Source organism: Procambarus clarkii, chromosome 4, assembly GCF_040958095.1.
Source record: "Procambarus clarkii isolate CNS0578487 chromosome 4, FALCON_Pclarkii_2.0, whole genome shotgun sequence".
Taxonomy (NCBI): domain Eukaryota; kingdom Metazoa; phylum Arthropoda; class Malacostraca; order Decapoda; family Cambaridae; genus Procambarus; species Procambarus clarkii.
In genome coordinates, this window is record NC_091153.1 from 59,279,115 (window position 1) to 59,306,706 (window position 27,592).

Genomic DNA, 27,592 nt, shown 5'->3' on the forward strand with positions numbered 1-27,592 from the left:
GAAATGCATGGAATATTGCAGCTGAAGCGTCCAAGAAGGCACGGACTCGGTATGCTCATTTTTATGACAAGAAAGTGCGCCCTCTTGAGTTGACGGAAGGAAGCCTCGTATTGAGAGTGAATGAGGCTGCGCCCGCCAATCAGAGCAGGAAACTAGCTCCGAGGTGGCGAGGACCATATAGAGTAATTAAAAGGGCGGGGCCGGTTAATCTTGTTATAAAAGGAGTGTTCGAGGACCAGGTGGAAAGGACAATTCATGTGAATAAATTGAAACATTATCATGCTAGAGAGGAATTAGAACTGCCTTCAGCGGGTCTAGTTCCTGACTCAGCAGTGCTGACTCATGGCTTCACCGACGAGTCAGAAGATGAGGATGATCCTCTGTCATCGCTCATTAGTAGTCAGGTGCAGTCTCGCCACCCTATGGTGACGAGATCTCGCGCTGTACAGTAAAGTAACTTCCTTGGTTAGTATAATTTAGTATTCATTAGATTTTCCTGTAAAGGCAATGAGGTGTACTATGTCTATACTTGACTCAAGTAGCAACTTTTACCGTGCTCTTGGGTTCCACCCCCACCAAACCCAGAGTATATCTATGCTTCCGCTGTGTTGTGTCTGCCTGTTCCCAGGTCTGATTGGTACACCGACCCAGTTGTTCCAGCCACACGTGAACCCTTGTCTGTAAAGACCGAGGGGGGAGGCACGTTACACAAAGCCCTCCCCCCACCAGACCCAGTAACCCATACATCAGTTACTTTGGGGATAAGTGACTGTCCAAGAGTCACCCGGCCGACGCCTCACGTCACTAACGAGGTTGTCAGGGCCAGCGAGCTGTCCACATTATAGCAGTCACCGGAGGTGCCATACAACGCCGGGGTAGCTGTCTCGAGATCTCCACTACCCACCTGCTGCGTCATCAAGACTGCAGCCATTCCAGCAGTGTTGGAGGAGAGGTCAAGAAATGGAAAGCACGTAGCAGTACTCAAGAATTTCGCCGGAAGATTAATGATTACGTCATCTGAAGTAACAAGAAAGCAGAAGTAAGGCGGTCACAGGTGGAAGGCACGGTTTCCCTACAGAGTACCGGGACTCGCCAATAGAAGGTCGCAAAATTGTTTCCTTTGGCCTAAAGTCGGCGGTACGAGGGTATACACAGTTGGTGTTTACGGCCTAGTAACCTGGTGACATCAAGAAACGCCTGAGATGACGTGAGCAATGATGGAAGACGAGATTCACCTGTTCTGCAAACAAGCAACCCGCCTCTACGACCTTCTGACACCACTCCTGCTAAGAGACACCGTTGGTACATCCAGTCCTGCTCGGCTGTGGTCATCTGCGCCGTCAAGTTTAACATCAAGACTGCCGTGTGAACTGTGATTGATATGAAGGCGTGTGGACTGTCGAGAGCAAGATTAATGGCCGAAGTAACAGTATTCTACAGCTGTCACTTGGCACTCAGCTCTACTACACTCTGTCGTCATTCAGGAGTACTGGATGGGAGTACAAGAGGACCAGGTATTGATGTTTACACATGGGGAGAAGCAAGATCGACACCGTCATCGTCAGCGACTACATTCAGCATCCAGCAGCATCGATTTTTTTTTTCTCGATTACTCAATATGAACAATTGATACAAACAACAAAGTGGCTCTGAACATCTGTGTAAAGAACATCTGGACACTTTTGTTTAAATGTTGAAAAACAGAGTTAGAATCACAATCCTTTTTAAATGTTGAAAAACAGATTTAAAATAATTCTGGTATAATATATGAAAATTTAACTCTATAAATTGATCAGTAATCAAAATCGAAGCCCCTGTGTAATTGTCTCAGCCCAGAACAAACGGTTATGGAAAATTATGTTGTGCTATTTTTTGCAGAATGTTTGAACACAGGAGAGGCGGACCAATATAAACATTGACACTTCTAGTGAGTGAGAACACTTGGCTGTACAGTCAGCTGAAACCTGTGATATAGTAGAGGAATTTTTATATTATATTTTTAGATACATGTAATAAACATTAGGTGTGTTCCTTAACATGTCAAGGTTGACATTGATGGGGAGTGGTTAGTACACGGATGTGTACCTGATAGTTCCGTAGTACGCTCCCGGATGACTGAAAGTTCAGTCTGAAGATATAACTTTAATGTTTGTTTGAGCACGGTGTGGCCGGCTCTAGAGGACACATGGACTTGGCTAGTGAAGAGCCAAGGGAGTTTAATAGCTAGTCTTTGGTGGTAGAGTAGGGACATGTTATTCAGCTATGTCAGTAAGGATAGGATGTATGTTTCTTGATGTTAGAGGATTGCTGTCAGTTGACAGCTGAGAAACTTATGAAATGTGAACATATTTATTATGATGTTGGACTATTATTTGTCAAATTTTATTAGTTAGGTTAGCTTTTGTTTGTGGCATGAGTTGAATTCTGGGTTTGGATACTAAACCTCCTGATTTTTTAACAAATTAACAAGGTTTACTAAGTGCTTGTGCGGGGGGGTTGTAACAAACTAGGCTGTTGTAAGAATTATCCAGAGTGGTTTATCGACAAAAGAGAACGGGAACCTGAGCCCGCGTGGTGACCTGGGGACCTGACCCCAGGGGAATTCGCGGTGAAAATAACCGACGCTTTGTTCATAAGCTGCGTATAATGAATCATCCTATATTATTCAGTAATTTAGAGAAATTAGCCTTTATTCATTTTGTATTAAAATTGTATTGTATAATAGTACTGGGTACAATATCAAGAGTATTCTAATTATTGAGTTTAAGTCACCATCAGTGACGTCACGAATCAGATCTAACTTGTAAGGCGGAGTGACCGGCGGTCATAGGTCATCAGGGTTGACATGTCTACTATTTCTCAAAGTTCAATTAACCATTTTGGGGATCGGGAACAGCTCTGCCGTTAGATGTTTGTGTAATTTAATTTCAGTAAAATAATTCAACCAGTCTGGATCAATTAAGTACAACAGAGGTTAATTGTTATAACTTAAACCTTGCTAGTAACTGGGTAGAACTTTGACTAGGCGGAAGGATACAATGCTCTAGTCTGGGGTAGACCAGACAAGGAAGAGATCAGTGTGGAGACAAGATCAACTGGGAGAGGCCAACCATCTTACCTCTCCGCAAGACCAGCCCAACATCTTTAGCTGGTAAAACATAGAGGTATAGTTGCTATTGTTATGTATAGGACTAGTCAACTCATTGCATTCAGGTCAAGTAGGGAGTGTTAAAGTGACAGGGAGTGAACATATTTAGATTTTGTCTTAGTTTCTTTTAATAAATTAATTAGTTATTAATTTGCATTTTTATTATTTCCATGTGTATGTTCAAGTTATGTGAACTTGTCTTGGTCACGTGGTACACACGAGGCAGAGTTGTATTGGGCGCCGATTCTAACATCGAATCGGAATTCATCATTCCCATCTAATTAATTCCACACTTAAGAACTCTCAAGGTCATCGGTTATAGTGGGGGTCAAGCCCCAAGGTTGATTAATTAGCGTGATCAATCCAGACCTCGATCATTGCTCTGTGTTACTGGTCTGGTGGTGGCGGCGGAGGCGACTCTAGGGTTTTGCTCATAGCCTAGGTCACGTCATACGGGTTGTAGAATCCTAAGTCGGTCAATCGTCTTAGGACCACGTGGCGTGGAGTTGGCTTTGGTAAAAGTTTTGGAGTCCCTTGGTAGAGAATAAAAAGTAAGAATACGGGTAGAGGGCAAAGAAGGAAAGATATGTAGAGAGAAACCCTACCCCGTGTTACAACCTTGAGGTTAAGTCACCTGTCACCTTGAGGTTAAGTCACCTGCCACCTTTAGGTCAGGTCACCTGTCACCTTGAGGTTAGCATCGTGCACATCTTCACCGTTGATAATGCCGGTGAGATACTTGTAGAACACAAGTCCAGCAGTAACGCGCCCTGGTATGGCATAAACAACATACTTTACCCAGCATGTTGCTATGCCACGGGATGGCAGTACCGCCGTCGGGTCTTCCAGGACTTGACATGGAAGACCCACGTGCCTCGCCCTGAAATCCGACATTTCAGGGCTGGCACTGTAACTAGTCCATCTACAAATTTAATGAAGTTTTCATATTCACTAAGTTTAAGCCAGTGTTCTTGCAGAATAAGTATAACAGAAATTAAAAATATTTTCAATATATTCATACATTTCGGGTTTAAACCCATCACAGTTTTCGGCAATAACTGTAAAATCTTCAATTTTCTCAATTTTGGTTTTCCTATATTCGTATGGCCTGAAGTACCTTCAGACCAACAACTGACGCAGAACACAGTATGCATCTCTTTTTTGGTTTACATACTCTTATATATCTATTTAAATTTGTATATATTTTATTTATAAAGAAAACACACTGTCTGCATTTAACTGAATGAAATTCTTAAGCCTGCAAGTCGCATGCCCCGAGGCGATACACACACACACACACTGGTAATGGCAGGTTTCCCAGGTATCAAACCACTAACATCTACAGTCTTTAACTCCTCAGTGATATATAACAAATTTAACTGACGTTTCCTCCGATTTCCATCCTGAGTCCAAGGACTGGAACAGACTCTGTATCACTGAAGCCTTCCGATGCCCTGTGTCTCACGGTCATTCATTAGGGGCTTTGAGTAGGATGGGTATTGGCTAGAACGTGCGGTGGGAAAGGAGTGGGGGGGGAGAATGGATGGTTAGGAGCGGAAGAGAGAGAGAAAGAAGCATGTTTTGTCGCATTTTCCCCTACTCACCAATTGCTCCACGTGCACTCGTTGTGTTTTGAGAGTCAATCCTAATAGTCATATATCAGTTTCCCTGGTAATGGCGAGTCAAGAGGTAGGGAGGCTACACACTGCCTGCTTAATCCCATCAACGGGAAGACCGTCAAGGCGGCGGAGACTGGCACTTGTGGAGGAGAGGATCAACTAGTCAAAGGACCGTTAATGAAAGCTCTGGTGACGTATGATTATTCCCACATTTGGAAGGTAAGGGGGAAGGTGAAGGGAAGAGGGGCAAGGTGAGGGTAAACGGGAAGGAAAGGTAAAGTTGAGGGGTAGAGGGGGGGGGGGGAAAGTGAAGGGATTTAGTGGCTCGTCTTGGGTAAAAGGTTCATTTACCAACCATTCCTCTCCCCCAATACGTCTTATGCCTTACGAAATCAACCGATCCGTTCAAAATACAACGTGTTAATGAACATTAAAGCATCCTAATATTCACGTTGTCCTTGCAGCGGCCGCGATAGGGGTAGGTGGGTTGGTTGGGTTAGCATGATTCTTGTTAAGAAGAACAGTTACATTTGTTCCGGAGCGGCAAATTGATAGAAGGAACTGCATTCACTCCGTGTAGCGACCAGACGACACTCACCCCGTGTAGCGACCAGACGACACTCACCCCGTGTAGCGACCAGACGACATACACCCCGTGTAGCGACCAGACGACATTCACCCCGTGTAGCGACCAGACGACACTCACCCCGTGTAGCGACCAGACGACATACACCCCGTGTAGCGACCAGACGACATTCACCCCGTGTAGCGACCAGACGACACTCACCCCGTGTAGCGACCAGACGACACTCACCCCGTGTAGCGACCAGACGACACTCACCCCATGTAGCGACTAGACGACACTCACCCCGTGAAGCGACCAGACGACACTCACCCCGTGTAGTGACCAGACGACATTCAGCCCGTGTAGCGACCAGACGACACTCACCCCGTGTAGCGACCAGACGACACTCACCCCGTGTAGTGACCAGACGACACTCACCCCGTGTAGCGACCAGACGACACTCACCCCGTGCAGCGACCAGACGACATTCAGCCCGTGTAGCGACCAGACGACATTCACCCCGTGTAGCGACCAGACAACACTCACCCCGTGTAGCGACCAGACGACATTCACACCGTGTAGCGACCAGACGACATTCACCCCGTGTAGCGACCAGACGACATTCACCCCGTGTAGCGACCAGACGATATTCACCCCGTGTAGCGACCAGACGACATTCACCCCGTGTAGCGACCAGACGACATTCACCCCGTGTAGCGACCAGACGACATTCACCCCGTGTAGCGACCAGACGACATTCACACCGTGTAGCGAGCAGACGACATTCACACTGTGTAGCGACCAGACGATATTCACCCCGTGTAGCGACCAGACGACATTCACCCCGTGTAGCGACCAGACGACATTCACCCCGTGTAGCGACCAGACGATATTCACCCCGTGTAGCGACCAGACGACATTCACCCCGTGTAGCGATCAGACGACATTCACCCCGTGTAGCGACCAGACGACATTCACCCCGTGTAGCGACCAGACGACATTCACACCGTGTAGCGACCAGACGACATTCACACCGTGTAGCGACCAGACGACATTCACCCCGTGTAGCGACCAGACAACACTCACCCCGTGTAGCGACCAGACGACATTCACACCGTGTAGCGACCAGACGACATTCACCCCGTGTAGCGACCAGACCACATTCACCCCGTGTAGCGACCAGATGACATTCACACCGTGTAGCGACCAGACGACATTCACCCCGTGTAGCGACCAGACGATATTCACCCCGTGTAGCGACCAGACGACATTCACCCCGTGCAGCGACCAGACGACATTCACACTATGCAGCGACCAGACGACCAAATATTCCGATCAAATTTGCGCAGTGAAAGACACTGATGAAGCTGGAACGAGCGGCTCACGTCATGACGGATACGCTCCTCTGGAAACTGGAATGAGATTAACCATTTTCCTCTCCTGGAAGAGGCATTGGTTTGAATCTGAAAGTTAGATGCTCGGTGTCCTCGGTGTCCACGGGAAACAGGTGATCCTGAATCATGAACGAGCTGCTCAAGCTGTCTGGAATCTGGGAGCCCGTTATCTTGAGGTTATCTTGAGATGATTTCCGGGTTTTTAGTGTCCCCGCGGCCCGGTCCGCGACCAAGCCTCCACCCCTAGGAAGCAGCCCGTGACAGCTGACTAACACCCAGGTACCTATTTACTGCTAGGTAACAGGGGCATAGGGTGAAAGAAACTCTGCCTATTGTTTCTCGCCGGTGCCCGAGATCGAACCCGGGACCACAGGATCACAAGTCCAGCGTGCGGTCCGCTCGGCCGACTGGCTCCCAGACTGATATTTGTTTTCTAATATTTAGTCTTTATTTAAAATTAAAACGAGTCCGTCTGAAAAATTCTTCTATTTTTGAGTGGAAAAGGAATTAAACTATGTCAAAGGTTTCTTTCAGATACGCCAAAGACTAAAGAGAAGGCTGGTCCTTGGGGAAAATAAGTTAGGTCATGTAACTGATAATGATACTGAAATAAGTAGCACTCTAAGTCCTATGTTTCTGTACTTGTTAGAGAGGAACTTGATAACAACTGGGCCAATCTATGTAGGAGGTAAGGAAGGTCGCATGAACTGTATTGTCATTAATAAGGAGGAAGTAATTTCACATAGACAAATGAAAGCCAAATCAATCCCCAGGCTCAGACGAAAAATTTGCCTGGGTCCCACGATCATACAAGAGCTGAGTGAGACCTTGACATTCATATTTAATGACATTAAACTCTACGAATCGCGGAGGGTTGTTAATGTTGGACCAGTCTTCAGGAAGGGGGAAAGTATCACTTCCATCGAATTATCGACCAATTAGCTAAACGTATATTGTGGGAAAACTGCTTGAATCCATAATCGGAAAAGATATTCACGTACAACTTGTGAAACACAGATTGATAAGGGAGTCTCAACATGGCTTTACAAAGGGCTGTGAAGGGAAATTCATGTTCCATGAATTTCCATTTATTATATTCCAGCATATTTGAGGCAGTTTACAGTGGTACCAATTATCACGTTGTGTACCTTGACTTCAGCGAAGGTTTTGATACTGGGCCTCACGAGTGACTGGAAGAAACTCGTGGTACTGAAGAACTATGCTAAGCTGGATAAGGGCGCGATTATTTGAAAGCAAAACAAAAGATTTGTATAAATGGATTTCAGTCACAATGGGAAATAGTTATAAGTGGAATGCCACAAGGCCTTATCCTAGACCCCCTATTCTTTACTGTACATATAAACGATTAAAGTTCAGGAGTGAACAGCAATATTTGCAGACAATACAAAAGTTAGGAAAGAAATAACTTTAGAAGGTTAAAAAAATGTTGATAAATGCAGGGGTCCGAGACTAGGTAGTGACACACACACTCAAACCAAAAATATGAAAAGAATAAGAACTTATAAAGTCCGTCCTGGAGAATTATCAAGATATCTAATCTTCAGCAACGTTATTGTGACTCATCATCTGCAATGATGATAGAGTTACCAGATATCTGCTGGATAGTGTTGATATTGAAACATTGCAAATGCGAAAAAAGATCTCATGATTAGCAAGGATTTAAGGCCAAAAACCACCGCAAAAATGTTCGCAAAAAGGCAAATAGTACACCGATTTACCTCAAGAAGCTTGGGGAAGAACTAAACCCTTCTTTAACGCTGAATATTTAGCTAAACCATTACATATCTAATCTGGCTTAAAAAAATAGACTAGGTCACCATGAAACAAATACATATTATATATATATATATATATATATATATATATATATATATATATATATATATATATATATATATATATATATATATATATAATATTATTTAGCTAAAAAGGACGTCGTATATGAGTTCGGTTCACTCCCCAGTTGTGTGGTGTAGGTCACACGAAGGAGCGTGTGACGTCAACCTCCTCCAGAAGTCACATTCTCTCTTAAGATTGCTTAAGAACTACTACGTTATTATGACTGATACATAATGACTATCTCCCGCCGATATAAACTGGTTATTACAAGCTCCTCCAATACGAGGCTCGCGTATATACACTTTTTAACATGAACCATATTAACCGAAAATAGTGAACCATATTAACACATAATAATGTACCATAACATAATAACTGAAAATAACGAAGTTGTTCTATTATTTTCTTACTTATTTATGCATGAAACTATCAAGTTATGCACATCTTTCAACATGATAAATTTTAACAAATTAGTAGAATAAGATAAGGGTAAAAGGGGGTCGAAATATTTACCCAGTTCCACCTTACAATGTTAGTTTTTTCTTCAATATTTACACAGCAAGGTATCCATTATATATGCTACCATCGTGCCATTCACGGAGGGACTCTTAAAGACGCTGGGGCAATATCCAAGCCACTTAAGACTCGTACACGCCTGGCAAAATAGGAATCTTCATTTTGCTTCAGAAATTAAATAAAAACGAGTCTCGGGTAAATCTCATTCTCCCAAAATTGCTGCAAGATTCTCTCTCTCTCTCTCATGGGAGAGAGAGAGAGAGAGAGAGAGAGAGAGAGAGAGAGAGAGAGAGAGAGAGAGAGAGAGAGAGAGAGAGAGAGAGAGAGAGAGAGAGAGAGAGAGACTCAGCCAAATTGTCAGATTACGGGATTGAATGTCTACGGGGCAGGATCGACACATCAGCCGGGCGAGGACTTCATGATCAACATCTTAGACCTACTAAGACGTTCGCCGTCTGCGATCCTCTCAGGCGCGTACAATCTCTCTCTCTTAAGTGTCTAGAACAAAAAGAGAACATCGCTTAGGAGCATAGTTCAAAGTGCGCCTGCGCCAGCCATACCCCTATTCACAAATAACTTTCCAGGTGAGTAACAGACCCAAGTGAGTAACAGACCCAGGCGAGTAACAGACCCAGGCGAGTAACAGACCCAGGTGAGTAACAGACCCAAGTGAGCAACAGACCCAAGTGAGTAACAGACCCAAGTGAGTAACAGACCCAAGTGAGTAACAGACCCAGGCGGGTTACAGACCCAGGCGAGTAACAGACCCAGGTGAGTAACAGACCCAAGTGAGTAACAGACCCAAGTGAGTAACAGACCCAAGTGAGTAACAGACCCAAGTGAGTAACAGGTCGAAGGCCCCATAATACACACATTATACCACACTTGTGTGATGAGTGGCACAAGGTGGCACTGAGAGCCACATCATGTCCGTGTTTCAGGTCGTCGGGAAGCGACACTGCGGCACTACGAGGCGGCCCTGAGGCTGGACCCGGAGCACACCGTGGCGCTGGTCAACACCGCCACACTCATGCTCACTCTACACAACAACAATCAGGCCGAGATGCTTTACAAGAGGTACGCCCGCACGCCCTTCTCATCCCTTTCTTTATTTCAGTATTACTTTTAGTGAGCTATAGTAGGTCTAAAATATATATTATATATATATATATATATATATATATATATATATATATATATATATATATATATATATATATATATATATATGCGAACAAGCCTGAATGGTCCCCAGGACTATATGCGAATGAAAACTCACACCCCAGAAGTGACTCGAACCCATACTCCCAGAAGCAACGCAACTGGTAACTACAGGGCGCCTTAATCCGCTTGACCATCACGGCCGTCAAAAGAAAGTGATAGCCGAGGCTATTTGAGCCACTTCCCCGACGGCAACTCGGATGGTAATCTTGGGCATAGCATTTCACCAAATCACCTCATTCTTTGGGGCACACGTGAGGAACACAAATGCGAACAAGCCTGAATGGTCCCCAGGACTATATGCGAATGAAAACTCACACCCCAGAAGTGACTCGAACCCATACTCCCAGAAGCAACGCAACTGGTAACTACAGGGCGCCTTAATCCGCTTGACCATCACGGCCGTCAAAAGGAAGTGATAGCCGAGGCTATTTGAGCCACTTCCCCGACGGCAACTCGGATGGTAATCTTGGGCATAGCATTTCACCAAATCACCTCATTCTTTGGGGCACACGTGAGGAACACAAATGCGAACAAGCCTGAATGGTCCCCAGGACTATATGCGAATGAAAACTCACACCCCAGAAGTGACTCGAACCCATACTCCCAGAAGCAACGCAACTGGTAACTACAGGGCGCCTTAATCCGCTTGACCATCACGGCCGTCAAAAGGAAGTGATAGCCGAGGCTATTTGAGCCACTTCCCCGACGGCAACTCGGATGGTAATCTTGGGCATAGCATTTCACCAAATCACCTCATTCTTTGGGGCACACGTGAGGAACACAAATGCGAACAAGCCTGAATGGTCCCCAGGACTATATGCGAATGAAAACTCACACCCCAGAAGTGACTCGAACCCATACTCCCAGAAGCAACGCAACTGGTAACTACAGGGCGCCTTAATCCGCTTGACCATCACGGCCGTCAAAAGGAAGTGATAGCCGAGGCTATTTGAGCCACTTCCCCGACGGCAACTCGGATGGTAATCTTGGGCATAGCATTTCACCAAATCACCTCATTCTTTGGGGCACACGTGAGGAACACAAATGCGAACAAGCCTGAATGGTCCCCAGGACTATATGCGAATGAAAACTCACACCCCAGAAGTGACTCGAACCCATACTCCCAGAAGCAACGCAACTGGTAACTACAGGGCGCCTTAATCCGCTTGACCATCACGGCCGTCAAAAGGAAGTGATAGCCGAGGCTATTTGAGCCACTTCCCCGACGGCAACTCGGATGGTAATCTTGGGCATAGCATTTCACCAAATCACCTCATTCTTTGGGGCACACGTGAGGAACACAAATGCGAACAAGCCTGAATGGTCCCCAGGACTATATGCGAATGAAAACTCACACCCCAGAAGTGACTCGAACCCATACTCCCAGAAGCAACGCAACTGGTAACTACAGGGCGCCTTAATCCGCTTGACCATCACGGCCGTCAAAAGGAAGTGATAGCCGAGGCTATTTGAGCCACTTCCCCGACGGCAACTCGGATGGTAATCTTGGGCATAGCATTTCACCAAATCACCTCATTCTTTGGGGCACACGTGAGTAGCCTCTCAAATAGCCTCGGCTATCACTTCCTTTTGACGGCCGTGATGGTCAAGCGGATTAAGGCGCCCTGTAGTTACCAGTTGCGTTGCTTCTGGGAGTATGGGTTCGAGTCACTTCTGGGGTGTGAGTTTTCATTCGCATATAGTCCTGGGGACCATTCAGGCTTGTTCGCATTTGTGTTCCTCACGTGTGCCCCAAAGAATGAGGTGATTTGGTGAAATGCTATGCCCAAGATTACCATCCGAGTTGCCGTCGGGGAAGTGGCTCAAATAGCCTCGGCTATCACTTCCTTTTGACGGCCGTGATGGTCAAGCGGATTAAGGCGCCCTGTAGTTACCAGTTGCGTTGCTTCTGGGAGTATGGGTTCGAGTCACTTCTGGGGTGTGAGTTTTCATTCGCATATAGTCCTGGGGACCATTCAGGCTTGTTCGCATTTGTGTTCCTCACGTGTGCCCCAAAGAATGAGGTGATTTGGTGAAATGCTATGCCCAAGATTACCATCCGAGTTGCCGTCGGGGAAGTGGCTCAAATAGCCTCGGCTATCACTTCCTTTTGACGGCCGTGATGGTCAAGCGGATTAAGGCGCCCTGTAGTTACCAGTTGCGTTGCTTCTGGGAGTATGGGTTCGAGTCACTTCTGGGGTGTGAGTTTTCATTCGCATATAGTCCTGGGGACCATTCAGGCTTGTTCGCATTTGTGTTCCTCACGTGTGCCCCAAAGAATGAGGTGATTTGGTGAAATGCTATGCCCAAGATTACCATCCGAGTTGCCGTCGGGGAAGTGGCTCAAATAGCCTCGGCTATCACTTCCTTTTGACGGCCGTGATGGTCAAGCGGATTAAGGCGCCCTTTAGTTACCAGTTGCGTTGCTTCTGGGAGTATGGGTTCGAGTCACCTCTGGGGTGTGAGTTTTCATTCGCATATAGTCCTGGGGACCATTCAGGCTTGTTCGCATTTGTGTTCCTCACGTGTGCCCCAAAGAATGAGGTGATTTGGTGAAATGCTATGCCCAAGATTACCATCCGAGTTGCCGTTGGGGAAGTGGCTCAAATAGCCTCGGCTATCACTTCCTTTTGACGGCCGTGATGGTCAAGCGGATTAAGGCGCCCTGTAGTTACCAGTTGCGTTGCTTCTGGGAGTATGGGTTCGAGTCACTTCTGGGGTGTGAGTTTTCATTCGCATATAGTCCTGGGGACCATTCAGGCTTGTTCGCATTTGTGTTCCTCACGTGTGCCCCAAAGAATGAGGTGATTTGGTGAAATGCTATGCCCAAGATTACCATCCGAGTTGCCGTCGGGGAAGTGGCTCAAATAGCCTCGGCTATCACTTCCTTTTGACGGCCGTGATGGTCAAGCGGATTAAGGCGCCCTGTAGTTACCAGTTGCGTTGCTTCTGGGAGTATGGGTTCGAGTCACTTCTGGGGTGTGAGTTTTCATTCGCATATAGTCCTGGGGACCATTCAGGCTTGTTCGCATTTGTGTTCCTCACGTGTGCCCCAAAGAATGAGGTGATTTGGTGAAATGCTATGCCCAAGATTACCATCCGAGTTGCCGTCGGGGAAGTGGCTCAAATAGCCTCGGCTATCACTTCCTTTTGACGGCCGTGATGGTCAAGCGGATTAAGGCGCCCTGTAGTTACCAGTTGCGTTGCTTCTGGGAGTATGGGTTCGAGTCACTTCTGGGGTGTGAGTTTTCATTCATATATATATATATATATATATATGTCGTACCTAGTAGCCAGAACGCACTTCTCAGCCTACTATGCAAGGCCTGATTTGCCTAATAAGCCAAGTTTTCATGAATTAATTGTTTTTCGACTACCTAACCTACCTAACCTAACCTAACCTGACTTTTTCGGCTACCTAACCTAACCTAACTTATAAAGATAGGTTAGGTTAGGTTAGGTACGGTTGGTTAGGTTCGGTCATATATCTACGTTAATTTTAACTCCAATAAAAAAAATTGACCTCATACATAATGAAATGGGTAGCTTTATCATTTCAGAAGAAAAAAATTAGAGAAAATATATTAATTCAGGAAAACTTGGCTTATTAGGCAAATCGGGCCTTGCATAGTAGGCTGAGAAGTGCGTTCTGGCTACTAGATACGACATATATATATGAATCAATATATTAAAACGAGAGAGACAAAAAAATCACAACCCACACATATGATACGAAGGTAAATACGACTTATCAAGTTACGACTTGATAAGTCGTAACTTATTTGTCTATTCGTCTCCACGACACTTCAAAACATTGTCGCTTCATACGTGCCGGTTGGGTTAATATTTTGACTAATTCTCTACCAGCAATCTATCAATCTATCAATCTACAAACAGTTTCTAAATCATTTCTCTAGCCAATTTATGATGGGGGCCGCGCCAGGGAAACTTGCTTAGCCTGAAAACATGTCTCCACATTAAGGACCTCAGTTCCTTACGTAACACTGAACACAAACTTACATGGAAGCCATTCATGAACAGTGAACATTATGTTTAAACAATGATACATCCCATCAGAAGGAAGAGAAGGAAATGCAGGCTATAGGTAAGGGAGGGACATACAGACTGTAGGGAAGGGAGGAAGGGAGATACAGACTGTAGGGAAGGGAGGTAGGGAGATACAGACTGTAGGGAAGAGAAGTAGAGGGATACAGACTGTAGGGGAAGGGTGGAAGGGAGATACAGACTGTAGGGAAGGGAGGTAGGGAAATACAGACGGTAGGGAAGGGGGGTAGGGAGATACAGACTGTAGGGAAAGGAGGTAGGGAGATACAGACTGTTGGGAAAGGAGGTAGAGAGATACAGACTGTAGGGAAGGGAGGGAGGGAGATACAGACTCTAGGGAAAGGAGGTAGGGAGATACAGACTGTAGGGAAAGGAGGTAGGGAGACACAGACTGTAGGGAAGGGAGGAAGGGAGATACAGACTGTAGGGAAGGGAGGTAGGGAGATACAGACTGTAGGGAAGGGAGATACAGACTGTAGGGAAGGGAGATACAGACTGTAGGGAAGGGAGGTAGGGAGATACAGACTGTAGGGAAGGGAGATACAGACTGTAGGGAAGGGAGGAAGGGAGATACAGATTGTAGGGAAGGGTGGTAGGGAGATACAGACTGTAGGGAAGGGAGGAAGGGAGATACAGACTGTAGGGAAGGGAGATACAGACTGTAGGGAAGGGAGGTAGGGAGATACAGACTGTAGGGAAGGGAGGAAGGGAGATACAGACTGTAGGGAAGGGAGGAAGGGAGATACAGACTGTAGGGAAGAAAATTAGGGAGATACAGACTGTAGGGAAGGGAGGAAGGGAGATACAGACTGTAGGGAAGGGAGGAAGGGAGATACAGACTGTAGGGAAGGGAGGTAGGGAGATACAGACTGTAGGGAAGGGAGGAAGGGAGATACAGACTGTAGGGAAGGGAGGAAGGGAGATACAGACTGTAGGGAAGGGAGGTAGGGAGATACAGACTGTAGGGAAGGGAGATACAGACTGTAGGGAAGGGAGGAAGGGAGATACAGACTGTAGGAAAAGGAGGTAGGGAGATACAGACTGTAGGGAAGGGAGGAAGGGAGATACAGACTGTAGGGAAGGGAGGTAGGGAGATACAGACTGTAGGGAAGGGAGGGAGATACAGACTGTAGGGAAGGGTGGTAGGGAGATACAGACTGTAGGGAAGGGTGGTAGGGAGATACAGACTGTAGGGAAGGGTGGTAGGGAGATACAGACTGTAGGGAAGGGAGATACAGACTGTAGGGAAGGGAGATACAGACTGTAGGGAAGGGAGATACAGACTGTAGGGAAGTGTGGTAGGGAGTTACAGACTGTAGGGAAGGGAGATACAGACTGTAGGGAAGGGTGGTAGGGAGTTACAGACTGTAGGGAAGGGAGATACAGACTGTAGGGAAGGGTGGTAGGGAGTTACAGACTGTAGGGAAGGGAGATACAGACTGTAGGGAAGGGTGGTAGGGAGATACAGACTATAGGGAAGAGAGGTAGGGAGATACAGACTGTAGGGAAGGGAGGAAGGGAGATACAAACTATTGGGACAGGGTGAAGTTCTCTCCTATTCACTGTTCCATTTAAATGTTAGGGAGATGACCCTGCCTCTCGCGTCTGTCGCCCGTCCTGGAAAGACAGTCTGTCTCCGCCGCTTCTCCCTCAATCTCTCTCAATGTGTTCACAGAGAAACAGACTTACCTCCAACCCGCAGTCAATCAGGCAACACGTTCAAAACCCGCACTGATTACCTTCATCTCACAGCTATAATCGCCAAAGAATAACTAGCAGAACAGCGACTGCTGATCTCCACAATACCACCACTACTACTACCACCTCCCACTCTACCAGTCTCTACGTCTCTACCTTTCTCTCACCCCTGGATGATGATGATGGTGGTGGGGCCTTGTACAGGGCGCTGGCGGTGGCCTGGGAGGCGGAGATCGAGGAGAGTCTAGGAAAGCTGTATCTCAACACTGGTCGCCTGGAGGAGGCGGAATCTACCTTCACCAGCGTCCTCACCCGCCATCCCCACATGCTCTCCTCCACCGTGTACCTGGTGAGTGAACCCGCCTTCTGCTTCACCCACTGGTGGGTAGTTTTGATTTGTATTTACTATTTGTGCCTGCAGAATCGAACTATTAGGTCTTGAACCCCGCTTTTCTAACCTATATATTTTTCCTCTATTAGGTCTATTACATATATTTCTCTCTTACACATCCACACACACACACACACACACACACACACACACACACACACACACACACACACACACACACACACATACACACACAGGGAAATCATGCTAACAAACCTTTTAGAATTCTATGATAAAGTAACAAGGATAAGGCAGGACAGAGAAGGCTGGGCAGACTGCATATTTCTTGACTGCCAAAAGGCCTTTGATACGGTACCGCACATGAGACTGGTATACAAACTTGAGAGGCAGGCAGGAGTAAGCGGAAAGGCCCTAGTATGGGTGAAGAACTACCTAACAGGAAGGAGCCAGAGGGTAATGGTAAGGGGCGAAAAGTCGGACTGGCGAACAGTAACAAGTGGAGTACCTCAAGGATCGGTGCTGGGACCAATCCTCTTTCTAATTTACGTAAATGATATGTTTACAGGAGTGGAATCATACATGTCAATGTTTGCAGATGACGCAAAATTAATGAGAAGAGTTGTGACAGACGAGGATTGTAGGATCCTCCAAGAGGACTTAAACAGGCTGCAGAGATGGTCAGGGAAATGGCTACTGGAGTTTAACACCAGTAAATGTAAAGTTATGGAAATGGGATCAGGTGACAGGAGACCAAAGGGACAGTACACAATGAAGGGGAACAGCCTACCTGTAACGATTCGAGAAAGAGACCTGGGAGTGGATGTGACACCTAATCTAACTCCTGAGGCACATATAAATAGGATAACGACAGCAGCGTACTCTACACTGGCGAAAATTAGAACTTCATTCAGAAACCTGAATGAGGAAGCTTTTAGGGCGCTTTACACTGCCTACGTGAGACCCGTCTTAGAGTATGCCGCGCCATCATGGAGCCACCACCTGAAGAAACACATAAAGAAACTGGAGAAGGTTCAGAGGTTTGCGACGAGGCTTGTTCCAGAGCTACGAGGGATGGGATATGAAGAGCGGCTGAAGGAACTGAACCTTACGACACTAGAGAAAAGAAGGGAGAGAGGAGATATGATAGGGACATATAAAATACTCAGGAGAATTGACAAAGTGGAAATAGATGAAATGTTCACACGTAATAATAACAGAACGAGGGGACATGGGTGGAAACTGGAAACTCAGATGAGTCACAGAGATGTTAGGAAGTTTTCTTTTAGCGTGAGAGTAGTAGAAAAATGGAATGCACTTGGGGAACAGGTTGTGGAAGCAAATACTATTCATACTTTTAAAACTAGGTATGATAGGGAAATGGGACAGGAGTCATTGCTGTAAACAACCGATAGCTGGATAGGCGGGATCCAAGAGTCAATGCTCGATCCTGCAAGCACATATAGGTGAGTATATAGGTGAGTACACACACACACACACACACACACACACACACACACACACACCTGGGGGCCTCGTAGCCTGGTGGATAGCGCGCAGGACTCGTAATTCTGTGGCGCGGGTTCGATTCCCGCACGAGGCAGAAACAAATGGGCAAAGTTTCTTTCACCCTAAGTGCCCCTGTTACCTAGCAGTAAATAGGTACCTGGGAGTTAGTCAGCTGTCACGGGCTGCTTCCTGGTGTGTGTGTGTGTGTGTGTGGTGTGAAGAGAAAAAAAAAAAAAAAAAAAAGTAGTTAGTAAACAGTTGATTGACAGTTGAGAGGCGGGCCAAAAGAGCAAAGCTCAACCCCCGCAAAAACACAACTAGTAAACACAACTAGTAAACACACACACACACACGCACACACACACACACAGAGGAAGCGGCCCGTAGCAGCTGTCTAATTGCCAGGTACCTATTTACCGCTAAGGGAACGGGGGCACCAGGGTGAAAGAAACTCTGCCCATCTGTTTACGCCTAGACCGGGGGGGGGGGGAAATGTGCGTGCGTGTGCGCGCGTGTGTGTATGCGCGCGCGCGTGTGTGCGCGCGCGTGTGTGCGCGCGCGTGTGTGTGTGCGCGCATGTGTGTGTGTGTGCGCGCGTGCGTGTGTGTGTGTCTCTTTGTCTCTGCTTCTCTCTTTCATTTTCGTGTCCACTCTCACATGATAGCATATTCGTGTTACGCTTAACCTTAGTGAATTCTTTAGACGTCATATTTGGTCAAAATGAAAGCAATTCCCACCAAGCATGACGCACAACGACCGTGTAATTCCAGCGAGCGTGACCCCGCCGCGAGCGTCAGCCCGCCGCGAGCGTCAGCCCGCCGCGAGCGTGACCCCGCCGCGAGCGCCAGCCCGCCGCGAGCGTGACCCCGCCGCGAGCGTCAGCCCGCCGCGAGCGTGACCCCGCCGCGAGCGTGACCCCGCCGCGAGCGTGACCCCGCCGCGAGTATAAAGACCCACCTCTGACCTTCTCCACCATCACCCCTGAATTGTGGCTAGAATTTCAGCTTTCAAAACCAGCTGGGAAGTACCGTGTCTGCCGGCGCGTAAGATTAACTCATTTTGCAAGAATGTTTCATGGGAAATAAAATGTAGTAGGTTTTAAACATTTATTAAAAAGTGATGTTCAGGTGGAGAGTTTGGCTGGAGGGAACGAGTGATTTTTTTGATCATGTAAATACAATATATATATTCGTTGTAAATACAATCGTGTACATACAATAGATTCGTCAGATGGTTGAAAAACGTGCGTCGTATCCGCCAGCAAATACGGTATTAACCTTTTTAAATAAAAATTAGTTCGTGGTTTTCTCTGAAGAAGACTCGATACCGAGAGGCTATGAATGCATTCAATGCAAGTTTAATAATTAAAAATGCTATTTTTAAGCACGTAACTGGCTGGTCTTTAATTTGTTTTTCTTGTTAATAATCTGAACACTTCTCTATCGTATTTCAAGCTCCAATAACATACAATATTTAAACTTCCCAAAATAAAGATTTTCAAAGGAAACCTTAAACGTTTGCTTAATATTGGTTGTAAATCTTGCAAATGTTGTGTAAACACGGAGCGCCTCGGGTAACGCGCACGGATTGTGAATTGTGAAATCAGGCGCTTCCCGAGTATATAGGAACAGGTGCCTACACGCCTACACGCCTTCCTATTGGCTCCCAGCCACTCCCACCATGGCACTCTGCCATGGTCTTGTACCCACCTGTATTTAGCCACAAAGTTCTGTATTTATTTAACTCAATTACCTACGGATGCGTGTGCAACTGAATCAAAGCACTGAACTAAAACAATGTTCAATGGACGAGGGTTAGGATTGTGTTCACCTTGATATGTTCACATCCATGTGAGCACAGCAATGTGAGCACATCTAGGTGAGCACAGCAATGTGAGCACATCTAGGTGAGCACATCTAGGTGAGCACATCTAGGTGAGCACATCTAGGTGAGCACGTCTATATAAACAAACATTCTGTCACACAAATATGTCATATTACGCGAAGTCTTTTTCTTCAGTCAGAGGCATAATTCTGTCATCTCCGCTTGTGAGTTATGACAGAAAGCTACGTGTGGCCTTGACAGGAGGTCACGTTTGGCCTGACTCGCCGTCATACCTGTCAATCTCATCACACTTTTATGGCCCCGAGCCTGTTTCCTGACAAAATAAATGTCTTGCGTTTATACACAATAAAACGTGGAGGCGGATACTGGCGCGTAAACTTTAAACTAAAGTTACCGACGGATTATACGTAGATGTGAGCCCCTTGGTGGTGCATGGCGACCAGTGCTTGTCATCCTGGGGCCAGATTCACGAAGCAGATACGCAAGTACTTACGAACGTGTACATCTTTCCTCAATCTTTGACATCTTTGGTTACATTTATTAAACAGTTTACAAGCATGAAAACTTCCCAATCAACTGTTGTTATTGTTATAAACAGCCTCCTGGTGCTTCGGAGCTCATTAACTGCTTAATAATTGTAAACAAAGCCTCCGAAGATTGAGAAAAGATGCACAGGTTCGTAAGTGCTTGCGTAACTGCTTCGTGAATCTGGCCCCTGATTCTCGCTACCTCCTCTCTCCTGACGCAGGCGCGGGTGAAGCTTCAGCAGAGGAGCTACCTGGAGAGCGAAGAGCTGCTGCAGAAGGTGCTCGACCAGTCCCCCGGCCACCAGGAGGCGCTCTTCCACCTCTCCCTCCTCTACACCCACACCAACCGCACTGAAGACGCTTTCACTCTCGCCCAACAAGCCGCCCACAACTGCTCGAGGCCGCCCTACCTCTGCGCCCGTCTCCACGCCCACTATGGAGACCTCCTCAACGACAGACATAACGTAGATGAGGCCGCCCAGGTAAGATCTTTCATACCGTGAGCATTATTAGGACCCTGCAGCAGTTTCTCACAGTTACCAAAATTGTATAAAGGTATCCGACGGTAATAATAAGTTAATAATGAAATATGTCAAGAAGTGACACATACTGGAAGAGGAAATACTACACCAGGGTACATGTACACTATATTATGTTCTGGCAGAGTTACCTTCTAGCAGTGGAGTTGGAACCGACGCTCACCCACCCGCACATCAACCTGGGGGCCCTCTACCACGCTAAGGTCTGTTCCACTTCCCTCTTCAACTCGTAATAATGTTCATGTCAAACTTTCTTCCCACCACTGGCTCCCTTAACACTGTTTATGTCTCCATATTGGCAGTAAGGTGTGGTATAGAGTCTGTTTGTTTAACGTGACTCAAAGTAAGCTTTAGTAATGCTATGCCTCATTAAACCCGCTTCTCAGGTTATTACTTTTATGCCACCGTATAAGGAGTCGTTTGTGATATGATGACATGATGACTTATGGCCGAACTGATGAACCTTCAAGGTTCTCTCAAGAGTTCATTTACTGTACTGTGGGTTCTTTACATTCACCTGCGCTGGGGTTGTTACCTATCGTTCGTTACGGCTCGTGACCCTACAGCAGCCAAGCTTTAATTACGTCTAGGGATACCACTGCTGCTCTCTAAAGCGCGTCACCAGTATAACCCCTTGATAAGTAATGAGCACATAAATAAAACTCTTCCTTTAGGACTGAAGAATAGATACAAAATATTATATAGATATATATTCAAGACAGTATAATATAAAAACACAGATGGTAAAGTAACTTATACAACAAACGAAAGTATTGTCATTACTCTTAATATAATATAATAACTATGGCACAACAAGAAGTAACAGACTTATCTCCCACATGTTACTCCTCCTGGTTCCCCGAAGCTACTGACTCTCGCTCTGGCGCTACCCACATTCTCACCTCCCGTCTGCCTCATCCCAGGATGAGGGATGGAAACTAAGGACTTTTTAATATTTAAAACTAATTGAACAACCACTTGTTCTCAAAACACACAAGAATGCAAATTACAGATAATAGTTACTTACAAAATATATAAGTATAATGCCACCTGTTTAATTACAGAATATAAACAATTTCCTAACTAAATAAAAGTGACATCTGGAACTCTCAAACTGAACAGGTCCAGCTTTCCCGTATCAATCAGGTAATAGACGTGTGCAAAGGCAACCGCACTCCTGTCCACTGACGCTGCCACACCACACGATAATTTACTAAAACACAATGTGTGTACATATACAGGCAATGATATAATGGAAACAAAAATGCTATTTCAAATTTATATACGTATTCTGCTAGGAGTACGTAACAGGGGTTAAGGCGCCAAGGGGAACACCTTACGCTCTCAGCCACTGAGGCACCGAGAGGTATGCCTGGCTCCCCAGGCCACTCCCATCCATCACTAGCACACACTAGTCACGGCTCGCCCTATTTAATCAATTCCAAAGCTATTGGGCAACGCTCCAGTCATGAACTTATATTTCAATTAAAAATTTTGGAATGTATAGGCTGTAAGAGAGTAAATTATGTACGTCTTGAGAAGCATTAGAGAAAGTATAAATATTATGAAGATGTCAAATTATTATCAGTCTTACAACTATTAAATAACCAGACACTAAACATTTGTGTATCTAGTAAATACTACTTACACTGCACCTGGCTAGATCATTCTCGTGTTTGTGGTTCCTAGACCAATAAAGAGCTCCTTATCTTCACTAGTCTCCTCCGTCGCACAGTGAGGTTGTAGGCATCGTCTCTACCATCACTTATAAGAAACAGGGAAAACAAAAATCATTAGCATTTCCAAGCGTAAATCCTAATGCTGCTCCTCTCCCTCTTCCCCCGCCAGGGCGACTACACGCGCGCCTGGAGACACTACCTGACGGCGCACGGGCAGGAGCCCTCCAACACCCTCCTGCTGGAGAACATGGAGAAGCTGAGACGGGCACAAGACCTCCAGGCACCCGCCAGCATCCCCCACTGCCTCAACAAGTCCTGATATACATTCCAAGACCCAAAGGTCGCACTCGAATCCTTTCTGAGCACTATTTTAGATTAATTGATTTTTATAGAAACGGATCAGAATTTGTTTATCATTTCCGCAACACTCGCTACACCTTTGTTCTTTACCGCTATATCCGGGCAACAGGTGTGGGAGTGTGAGACCAACTAAGCTCTAGTTCTAACATAGCCAACCGACATTTTCTTAATTGGAGAACATAATACTGTAAAGTATTTACTTGGTGTAGGTACATGAAGGTAAATAATGTAATGTTGTAGTGAGAAATGCGACCCATCACAACGGCACATTTGGGCGAGAGCGCGCACCAGGAGACCAACAGGAGGGCGGGAACATTGGTTCTTCTCAAGACGAAGAAACATATTATCGTTAAAGATGGCAGGTAATCCAGGCAGTCCAAAGTATTCTAAGGTTAACACAGAAGGGCTTTGTTGCCTCAAGAGAGTTACCTGCCCCCCCTACACATTTTGGTGAGTCGCAGTGAACCCAGGCGAAGCCAAGCGGACCCTAGTGAGTCCAAACTAACCCAGCAGAATCCCAGTAAATGTAGGCGAAGCCCCACCAAGCCTGGTAAGCCCCACCGAGCCTGGTAAGCCACACCAAGCCTGGTAAACCACACCAAGCCTGGTAAGCCACACCAAGCCTGGTAAGCCACACCAAGCCTGGTAAGCCACACCAAGCCTGGTAAGCCACACCAAGCCTGGTAAGCCCACCAAGCCTGTTAAGCCCCACCAAGCCTGGTAAGCCACACCAAGCCTGGTAAGCCACACCAAGCCTGGTAAGCCACACCAAGCCTGGTAAGCGTCACCGAGCCTGATAAGCCACACCGAACCTGGTAAGCCACACCAAGCCTGGTAAACCACACCAAGCCTGGTAAGCCACACCAAGCCTGGTAAGCCACACCAAGCCTGGTAAGCCACACCAAGCCTGGTAAGCCACACCAAGCCTGGTAAGCGTCACCGAGCCTGATAAGCCACACCGAACCTGGTAAGCCACACCAAGCCTGGTAAGCCTCACCGAGCCTGATAAGCCACACCGAACCTGGTAAGCCACACCCAGCCTGGTAAGCCTCACCGAGCCTGATAAGCCACACCGAACCTGGTAAGCCACACCAAGCCTGGTAAGCCTCACCGAGCCTGATAAGCCACACCGAACCTGGTAAGCCACACCAAGCCTGGAAAGCCCCGACAAGCCTGATAAGCCACACCGAACCTGGTAAGCCATACCAAGCCTGGTAAGCCTCACCGAGCCTGATAAGCCACACCGAACCTGATAAGCCACACCAAGCCTGGTAAGCCCCGCCAAGCATCATAAGCCACACCGAACCTGGTAAGCCACACCAAGCCTGGTACGCCCCACCAAGCCTGGTAAGCCACACCAAGCCTGGTAAGCCCCACCAAGCCTGGTAAGCCTCACGAAGCCTGGTAAGCCACACCTAGCCTAGTAAGCCACACCAAGCCTGGTAAGCCACACCAAGCCTGGTAAGCCCACCAAGCCTGTTAAGCCCCACCAAGCCTGGTAAGCCACACCAAGCCTGGTAAGCCCCACCAAGCCTGGTAAGCCACACCAAGCCAGGTAAGCCACACCAAGCCTGTTAAGCCCCACTAAACCTAGTAAGCCACACCAAGCCTGGTAAGTCCCACTAAACCTAGTAAGCCACACCAAGCCTGGTAAGCCACACCAAGCCTGTTAAGCCCCACTAAACCTAGTAAGCCACACCAAGCCTGGTAAGCCACACCAAGCCTGTTAAGCCCCACCAAGCCTGGTAAGCCACACCAAGCCTGTTAAGCCCCACCAAGCCTGGCAAGCCACACCAAGCCTGTTAAGCCCCACCAAGCCTGGTAAGCCACACCAAGCCTGTTAAGCCCCACCAAGCCTGGTAAGCCACACCAAGCCTGTTAAGCCCCACCAAGCCTGGTAAGCCACACCAAGCCTGTTAAGCCCCACCAAGCCTGGTAAGCCACACCAAGCCTGGTAAGCCCCACCAAGCCTGGTAAGCCACACCAAGTCTGGTAAGCCCCACCAAGCCTGGTAAGCCACACCAAGCCTGTTAAGCCCCACCAAGCCTGGTAAGCCACACCAAGCCTGGTAAGCCCCACCAAGCCTGGTAAGCCACACCAAGTCTGGTAAGCCCCACCAAGCCTGGTAAGCCACACCAAGCCTGGTAAGCCCCACCAAGCCTGGTAAGCCACACCAAGTCTGGTAAGCCCCACCAAGCCTGGTAAGCCACACCAAGCCTGTTAAGCCCCACCAAGCCTGGTAAGCCACACCAAGCCTGGTAAGCCCCACCAAGCCTGGTAAGCCACACCAAGTCTGGTAAGCCCCACCAAGCCTGGTAAGCCACACCAAGCCTGGTAAGCCCCACCAAGCCTGGTAAGCCACACCAAGTCTGGTAAGCCCCACCAAGCCTGGTAAGCCACACCAAGTCTGGTAAGCCCCACCAAGCCTGGTAAGCCACACCAAGTCTGGTAAGCCCCACCAAGCCTGGTAAGCCACACCAAGCCTGGTAAGCCCCACCAAGCCTGGTAAGCCACACCAAGCCTGGAAGCCACACCAAGCCAAGTACCATTGAAGGATAAAGGTTGGTTTTCGTGGCATCGTTCCTAGACTCACTGATGGCTGCCCGTCCTCCTGCTTAGATAGTACTTATAGTAACGCTGTGGACCCTCGTACATATTTTGACGTGATAAACTATCACAATGTAGAATTTGGTACTATTGAATTTGGACAAACTGGAAAAGGTTTTGTATTTAGGTTGCTAATCCTAACTTAACCATCCTAGGCCTAATATACGCTAAAGCCTATAATATTGTACACACACACTATATATATATATATATATATATATATATATATATATATATATATATATATATATATATATATATATATATATATATATATATATATATATATATGCATAGGAATATTTAAGTTCGGGTTTTAGCTTTTTTTTCGGGCCATAATAAAGTGAATAGTACGAAATTTAGTACCAAATATCTAATAGTCTATCACGTCAATATGTACAATGGTCCAGATAGTTACAAAATGTACTATATAAACAGGAGAATAGATTGCATTTGTCGCGTCAGGTGTTTGATAATTATTATGCAACTTATCATATATAAGATTACACATGCTTTATGTTAACGAGAAATGCCACATTTCTCGTGTCCGGGGTTCGAACCCATTAAGCTGCCTTGACATTTTCTCATCATCAGCTTAGCTTTCCCAACTAACTGGTGCTGCAGGCGCCGGCGCCGTCTTCAGTAATACTATGCAGTATTACGGAGAAGGGGGGACCTGCTGCATGGGTGACAGCTTCTCCCCCATATCAACCTGCCCAGGCTATGCGCCCTGGAGAGGCCACTCCAAAGCGCAAGTCCACAGTCTCCTGAAACTGATATATGCCCGTTACTACTATTATGGATATAACGACCTCCTGATACAGCGGTCACAACAAGAAAAATAATGTATCCGTAGCAGGCATGAAAGACGCGCAGAGTTACGACGTCGTATATATGCGACGTCGCAGCTGTATGCAATTCAGACTGTACGATCTACCGCGTCGGTTTTCTTAAGATGCGAATACGACATCCGTTGCCGTGTTGGATACAGAAATTGGATAGAATGATGAAGAAAATGTCAGCCAGCAGCGCTCAAGCAAACGTAACCAAACCTAACTTAACTCAGCCAAACCTAACCATAACGTAACCAAAACTTAACCAAATCTAAAATAGCCAAACTTTAGCAAAGGTAACCAAACCTGACGTAACCTAACTAAACCTAACAAAACCAAAACAGCCACGAGGACAAAAACAGCCACGAGGACAAGAACAGCCACGAGGACAAAACAGCCACGAGGACAAAACAGCCACGAGGACAAAAACAGCCACGAGGACAAAACAGCCACGAGGACAAAACAGCCACACAGCCAAAGCCACGAGGACAAATACAGACACAATGCCCACTAAAAAAAAAAATTGTATTGTGACAAAATCCTGAAAAGCTCCTTAATTTTCAACAGATCCATCCAGTCCGGAAAACTTTATGCCAAGTTGACTAACAACAACAGTAATGTAGCATTTTAGCTGGTGTTGCAAAGTCCAGGTGATGAATGCGGCCTGTGGGGGCTAGTCATAGGCTTTCAGGTTTTACATTTTGTTCATGGGGTAGCCTTGAGTAGTTTCAGCGGCTCTGTAATCATTCTTGTACAGCCACTAGCAAGCATAGCGTTTCGGGCAAGTTCTTAACCCCATGTTCCCTGGAATACGACCCGCCAAATCGTTTAACAACCAGGTACCCATTTTACTGTAGGGTGAACAGAGGCTACAGTTAAGGATTGACGCCCAGTAAATCCTCCCCGGCCAGGATACGAACCCAGGACAAAGCGCTAGCGTAACGCCAAGCGAGTTTCTTACCACATATGCTCAACGGCCGCCCACACAATGAATATGGGGGGGGGGGAGCATAATCAATTGATTTCAATTAAAATTCATCTCACTGATGGCACCTGGATGAGGAGAGTACTGTGGGCAACACCCAGCAGGCACTAGAGCAACAGTGCCAGGGATAATGAACAATGTGCCAGGCAACGTGACATGTCACAACAATGACAACAATGTCAACGGGATGCCAGTTGTCAACAGTGACTGATAACCACGCTGACCATTATAACCTAGTGATAGCCTGAACAGCAATATCGTACCTAC

General features: G+C 46.7%; 1 protein-coding gene across 1 annotated transcript in view; it reads left to right on the forward strand.

Moving 5' to 3' along the window:
* Positions 1-22,934, forward strand: part of LOC138372077 (protein O-mannosyl-transferase TMTC1-like) — a 70,645-nt gene extending 47,711 nt beyond the window's left edge. The window contains exons 2-6 of the mRNA XM_069337303.1: positions 10,047-10,182; positions 16,297-16,441; positions 20,544-20,804; positions 20,987-21,064; positions 22,710-22,934. Of these exons, the coding sequence (XP_069193404.1) occupies positions 10,047-10,182; positions 16,297-16,441; positions 20,544-20,804; positions 20,987-21,064; positions 22,710-22,859 (770 nt within the window). The 3' untranslated portion in view covers positions 22,860-22,934. The remainder of the gene's footprint in view (positions 1-10,046; positions 10,183-16,296; positions 16,442-20,543; positions 20,805-20,986; positions 21,065-22,709) is intronic.
* Positions 22,935-27,592: the final 4,658 nt, after the last annotated feature.